The 7,221-nt window shown below is 39.8% G+C and overlaps 1 protein-coding gene across 1 annotated transcript in view; it reads right to left on the bottom strand.

The window, feature by feature from the left end:
• LOC133653772 (peptidyl-prolyl cis-trans isomerase FKBP1A-like) overlaps positions 1-5,997 on the bottom strand; it is a 9,484-nt gene extending 3,487 nt beyond the window's left edge. The window contains exons 1-4 of the mRNA XM_062053446.1: positions 5,839-5,997; positions 5,707-5,754; positions 5,099-5,211; positions 924-1,097 (exon numbers count right to left, since the gene is read on the bottom strand). Coding sequence (XP_061909430.1) covers positions 966-1,097; positions 5,099-5,211; positions 5,707-5,754; positions 5,839-5,875 — 330 coding nt within the window. The 5' untranslated portion in view covers positions 5,876-5,997 and the 3' untranslated portion in view covers positions 924-965. The remainder of the gene's footprint in view (positions 1-923; positions 1,098-5,098; positions 5,212-5,706; positions 5,755-5,838) is intronic.
• Positions 5,998-7,221: the final 1,224 nt, after the last annotated feature.

The raw sequence follows: 7,221 nt of genomic DNA on the forward strand, positions 1-7,221 counted from the left end.
GGAAATTAACAAATAAATTAAGAGTTAAAGAGAGGATAATATAACAACTGTTTGCTCTGTTGGTGTCTAGCAAATTGATCTATATATCGGTGGTGTCGATACCAAGGTTAGTATCAATAAATGATAAATACAAAATTGATTAGATCAATATTTTTATTTTAAATAAATTATTTGTTGTTTTAGTTAATGTTTACAAACTCAGGGAATAATTCCATGGACACAGGAGGACTTTGTTTTGCTCAAACAATTCAACATCAGATTTAGATTTAGAATTAATCAAATTTGGATTTTGATTAGGTCCTCTCACAATCAAAAACATAAAAAAAAATTAATGAGTCACGCAACATGTATGCAAAAACCTGTAACGGTGAAACGAATGAGTGAGCGTTTTAGTGGTAAAAAGTTCATGTCTACTAAAAGTCTGGAATCTCACCATGGTTGCTACTTTTGATCGACACAGTCCTAGTATGCCTAATCAATACTCACTAGAGGAAATAATCAATATTGTGAAAAAATGTAAATCCAAAAACTCAACTGATTGTAATAGAAGTGATATGGAAACAATAAAAAAGGTTATTGAAGAGATGTCAGAGCCTTTAACATATCAGTAGAGGTGGGAATCTTTGGGCACCTCATGATTCGATTACAATTACGATTCAGGAGCTACGATTCAATTAAAAATCGGTTATTGACGCGTCTTTAATTTATGTATATTGATGCAGTTTTACATTTTTCGTTTTACTAAACAAGAGTTTATCAGTTGCACCTTTAAAAAAATATATATTTGGAACAAGAAACAGTTAAATTAATTCCCACATTTATGAATGGAAATGTGTGCCAAACTGGACAACTTTCAGTAGCTGCAGAAAGAAAAATGAAATTCATCTTTGAGTGTATCTGAAAGAAAAGCAAAAATGTCTCACCCTGGCAAGTTCAGTGGAATTAAGCAAAGCAGTGCAAACATCTTAGGCCTCTAAACCAAGCAGCTCCACATCAAAGGTCAGAGTGGCGTTTGGGGGGATGATGCCCGGGTGTCCCTTGCTGCCATAAGCATAGTCAGGCGAGCAGATCAGCTTGGCCCGCTGACCTACACTCATCTGTGGAGGTAGTGAAGGGTTACAAAAAAACTTATGCTGAAATAATAATAATGTGTGAACTACAACGGATGACAGAAGCAAACACGCAGCAACCTCAAAATGCTCCAAACACAGAAATGATGCAAAACCAATACCAAAATACAAAACACCATTAACCCTTATATGCACAAAAATTACCCCACTGGTAGTTTTTCTTCAAAAAGGTCAAAATGAAAAGTTGATATATATTCATATTTCAGGTATTCTTCATAAAACATGTTTGTGACATGAGACCATTTGCATTATTATTAATGTTTTCATTAATTTTAGGGAATTGCACTTTTTGTATCACTATCCCACTCTTCCACAAGTGGGGTCAAAAATGAAGTTACTATGGAATCTTATATGAACCTTTAATCAAAGCAATTGTATGTCCTACTTGACAGTCGATACTGTCCGATGTACACATCTGATGTCAGCAGTCTCACCACAAAGGAGGTCATTTTTATAACATCCATCCATCCATTTTCTACTGCTTGTCCCTTTTTGGGGTCCGGGGGGTGCTGGAGCCTATCTCAGCTGCATTCGGGCGGTAGGCGGGGTACACCCATGTAAGTATTATTTCCATTTATGAATTTATTTTTCACATTATGTGATCAAATGTGTGATCAGATTAGCCTACTTTGTTGTTAACTAACAGTATTGTATTTAGGTGGATAACAGTATTGTGTTAGCCAACAGTAGCCAACAGTATTGTTAGCTTACACACACACACACACATACGAGTAAAAACGCCATGGACGATTAGATGACAAAACAGCACTTCTAAATCCGGTTCAAATCTTTAAACAGCAGGAAATCAAATTCATCCAGCAGCAGCTGCAGTGAGTGAACTTGTCCAAAAGATGGCGCCATAGCACAAACAATAACACACCATTTAAATGTCTTTGCATGTGTTTAGTGAAAACTATTTGGTTTAAGGCAGTCAGCGGAAAAAAATATGTAAATTAGCCGCCCAGTTTTATAAGCAGCAGGATTCAAAGCGTAGAAAAACAAATTGCGGTTTATAGTCCGGAATACATGGTAGTTTTCAACAGAAGCTCTAAAGTTGTTTTATTGTTTATGCTATGGCGCCATCTTTTGGACAAGTACGCTCACTGCAAGTGTTGCGGGTTGAAAATGTACTTCCTGTTTTAATGATTTTAACCGGAAGTAAAACTGTCCATAGCGTTTCTGCTTGAAAGGATTCTTCATTCGTCACTCCATTTAACGTTTCTAACTTATACATGTATCCATCCATCCATTTTCTACCGCTTATTCCCTTCGTGGTCGCGGGGGGCGCTGGAGTCTATCTCAGCTGCATTCGGGCGGAAGGCAGGGTACACCTTGGACAAGTCGCCACCTCATCACAGGGCCAACACAGATAGACAGACAACATTCACACTCTCATTCACACACTAGGGACAATTTAGTGTTGCCAATCAACCTATCCCCAGGTGCATGTCTTTGGAGGTGGGAGGAAGCCGGAGTACCCGGAGGGAACCCACGCAGTCACGGGGAGGACATGCCAACTCCACACAGAAAGATCCCGAGCCCGGGATTGAACTCAGGATTACTCAGGACCTTCATATTGTGAGGCAGATGCACTAACCCCTCTGCCACCATGCTGTTTGTAACTTATACAATATAACTAAAACAATTCATACTTACTAAACTGTCCCATGCGTGATGTCTGTAGGAGTGTTTCCATGCATATTTGTACGTGCTATCGTAAATATACGAACTAGGGGATTTTTCAATGCAACTTCAGACCATCAACAACTTATGCGTGTGCACGTAAAGCTCTTGTGCGCGATTTTGTGCACTTCCAGACAGGAGGAGGCTGGGAGGGACAATCAGCGAGGTGCGCAGAATGGGGGGCAGGATTTACAGTTTGAATTCTGCTGTGTGACACAAGATCCAAGTACCCCAGCTTTAATCTATTACTTTTTATTACAGGCATTCATGACAAATAAGCGAGCTATGATGTTTTGAAGTTCACTTTCCAAAATGTAAGTCACACATTTCTCTAATGCTTGGATTTTACAGACGTCACATCCGGCCCATTAAATATACATAGTGGTCAAGCTAGCTCTGTTCTTAATAGGTAATAGGCGCCATTTAGCCTTTCTCGGAGAAAAAAATGCCTTATGCTTGGGCTGTACGAATCGTTCACATCGCGAAAGGGATAAACGTTTCTTCAGAGTTCCTCGAGAGGTAATCAAAATGGGCGGAAGAGTGCAAGATTTTACCAAACAAGGACGAGAAAAGCATGCAGCTCACACTCCACTCCAAGAGAGCAGAGTCGAACAATGCACGAGTTTGCAGTGATCACTTCTTTACAGGTTTATTTGATGTATTTTTAACGTTTATCATTACCCATTTAAGTATTATCTTGATATTTGTATTAAACACATGTTTGCCTCGAGTGTTTTGAAAAGCACCAATCTGGTGAGTCTAAAAGAAAGCAAATGTGAGCAAAATCTAAAAGAGTTAAGTTTTTACCAAAGGCAGCAATCATAAATGAATCTTTCAGCACATACACAATGTTGACAGCCATAGTTATATTTTGATAAAGACGGGGTAAAACACACTACTCGTAAACGGCGCGTGCAACAGCAACAAACATATCAGTAGACACGAAGTTCCATCCATCCATTTTCTACCGCTTCTCCCTTTCGGGGTCGTGGGGGGTGCTGGAGCCTATCCCAGCTACATTCGGGCGAAAGGCGGGGTACACCCTGGACAAGTTGCCACCTCCTCGCAGGGCCAACACAGATAGACAGACAACATTCACACTCACATTCACACACTAGGGCCAATTTAGTGTTGCCAATCAACCTATCCCCAGGTGCATGTCTTTGGAGGTGGGAGGAAGCCGGAGAATCATGAAATGCAACCTTACCCGAGCAAAAACTATGTATATTTATCCGGGAGAGTCTTGCTACTAATTTCCTTGACACAGCCACTCACAAAGAAGTTGCTTTTCCAAGTTTCCATCTGTTTTGTCATATAAAATGGCGTCTGGAGCAAAAATAGTTCAGTATGTCTGGGAAGGCGACAAACGTATAACCCTTGATATCACTCGCCAAATATTTTTGATGAAGTGTGGATAGATTTCTATTGCATAGTTTGCATTTTTGCTTGTATTTGATTTGTGCAGGAAGATTTCAACATTTTTGTACCGTATTTTTCAGACTATAAGTCACAGTTTTTTTCATAGTTTGGCCGGGGGTGCGACTTATACTCAGGAGCGACTTATGTGTGAAATTATTAACACATTACCGTAAAATATCAAATAATATTATTTAGCTCATTCACGTAAGAGACTAGACGTATAAGATTTCATCGGATTTAGCGATTAGGAGTGACAGATTGTTTGGTAAACGTATAGCATGTTCTATATGTTATAGTTATTTGAATGACTCTTACCATAATATGTTACGTTAACATACCAGGCACGTTCTCAGTTGGTTATTTATGCGTCATATAACATACTTATTCAGCCTGTTGTTTTCACTATTCTTTATTTACTTTAAATTGCCTTTCAAATGTCTATTCTTGGTGTTGGGTTTTATCAAATAAATTTCCCCAAAAAATGCGACTTATATGTTTTTTTCCTTCTTTATTATGCACTTTTGGCCGGTGCGACTTATACTCTGAAAAATACGGTACTTAGATAGTTCACACGCTGCTTGCTGTACAACAGCCATCTTAGCTGGTTTGACCACCACTGGTTTTCACTTCCAGGAAAAAGTCACATGTCAGACTACAAGCAATTGTCTTATCAGATAATCAAGGACAAAAAAACGATTTGATTTTTTGAACTTCAAAAATGTGTAGCTCCCTTAATTAATATGTGACCTATCACAGGGGTTCAAGTACCATTGGAAAGCTTTTTCCTAGGTCTTTGCAATGTGATCATTTTATTTAGGTATTTCGCATTTTAAATGATTATGTATGTTGTGAAAGCGCCTTCTTACCTGGGCAACGCCTTCTTCCCAGCCGCGAATAACCTCCTGGTGCCCTATCTTGAATTTAAATGGCTTTCCTCGGTTCCTCGAAGAGTCAAACACTTTCCCATCCGCCAAGGTTCCTGATATTAAAGGGAGTGATAGGTCTCTTCATCTAGGTGCACATTAAAGAAGATTATGTGCACTAAAGCACAAGTGACAGGCAGTAGCTAAAGTTAGCTGAATGGCTAAAATTAGCCAAAGTTAGCCGGCTAGCATGACGGGCCCCGGTGTATTTTCGGCTATCTCGTATGTTAGCTACTTAAACCTCAAAAATACCAAACACAACTGTCGATTAAGACGTAAAAATGCCCAGTAAATAACTAATTCACAGCTTTGACATTAGCACAAGTACATCAATTAAAGCCAAAGCAACATACTTCTTGGCACTAGCTAAAAGAAACCCTCCGACGTTAGCGGACACAGATGCTCATGTTGGATTCATTCCTAAACAAAATAGACATTTAGCGGCCAATAGTTGACGCTCAACCAAAGAATAACGGCATTTAAAGTAAAATGCTTGCATTAAATGAGTAAGTTTGACGCTATTGGTGACAGTCAAGCAGCCCCCTCCTCACCGACATAGTGCACCACGACGCGCTGCCCCTTCTTTGGAAATGTCTGTCCTGCAAAGGAGGAGAGAGAGAGGCGACATCAGTGTAACCGCACACAAAGTCGGCATGAATACAGAATAATGCGCGTTTACCCACCATCTCCCGGCTTAATGGTTTCAATTTGTACTCCCATTTTCGCTATTCCACAGCCGTTCTGTCGACCACCGTGCAGACAGCGGAAGCAGGGGGAGGCGGAGTGGGCATGGATGCGGAAAACATACACAGTAGGCTACACACTCGCTCACTGGCGGTGGAGTTCGTCCACGTTTTAACACCGCCATTATTATTCCCTTTTACTTGTGGAACTGTAAGGCGTCAGGAGTATTTGAAATGTTGTTGGCATTATGACGGAAAACTTTATTTTAGGTGTCTAATCATGACGGCGCTCTTCTTGCTGCGTGGCATTTTGTCATATGCTTTATTTCACAAGCAAACTTAAAGTGAAAATGTATACTAATTTCAGGATGAGGGTTAGTGGGCTATACAGGTGTGCGCAAACCCCCTTAAAGCCATGGTTTGAGCAACTTCCGGCTGGTTCAACAGACAGAACCAATCGGCTTCCTTGTAGCAGAACTGGGCGTGGCTTACATCTTTGAGAGCATTCATTCACTGGAAGACTTTAAAAATTAAAAAGTTCAGCAAAACGATTGGAGCACATTACACTTTGTTTCCCTTTTTTTACATTTCTGAATAATGACTTAGCATCATGACGCTATTGGTGTAAAAAGAAACAACAGGTGTAAAAGAAAGGGCATCTCTATCCTCTTTCAAAACCGCACTAAAAGAACACCTCCAGGCAACTTCAACCCTAAACTAACACCCTCCCTTCCACGTCATACCTCTTCGGATTGTAAATAATCAAATGTAAATAATCACATGTAGACACTTTTTCTTATACTTTCTGATCTCTCTCTCTGTGTCCACTACTTGCTGTATATATCCTAAGTCAGTCCTACACTGTTCCAATGTCCATTTCCCTGATGATGCAATTGTTGATGACTGAAGTGTTGATACCAACCAATCCTAACCCCCCCTCCATATCCCACACCCCGGATTGTAAATAATGTTAATAATTCATTGTATATACTCTGATGATTATCTTGTGTGATGACTGTATTATGAAAATAGTATATATCTGTATCATGAATCAATTTAAGTGGACCCCAACTTAAACAAGTTGAAAAACGTATTTGGGTGTTACCATTTAGTGGTCAATTGTACTGAATATGTACTTCACTGTGCAATCTACTAATAAAAGTTTCAATCAATCAATCAATCAAGATACTAGTTCACCAAGCTTCGACTGCTATGTGATGATATGATTGATATTGTTGCATATTATTGTTCCTCAGTGGCCTAGTGCCCTGAGATCGGTAGGTTGTGAGTTCAAACCCCGGCCGAGTCATACCAAAGACTATAAAAATGGGACCCATTACCTCCCTGCTTGGCACTCAGCATCAAAGGTTGGAATTTGGGGTT

This window comes from Entelurus aequoreus, linkage group LG07, assembly GCF_033978785.1.
Source record: "Entelurus aequoreus isolate RoL-2023_Sb linkage group LG07, RoL_Eaeq_v1.1, whole genome shotgun sequence".
Classification (NCBI taxonomy): Eukaryota; Metazoa; Chordata; class Actinopteri; order Syngnathiformes; family Syngnathidae; genus Entelurus; species Entelurus aequoreus.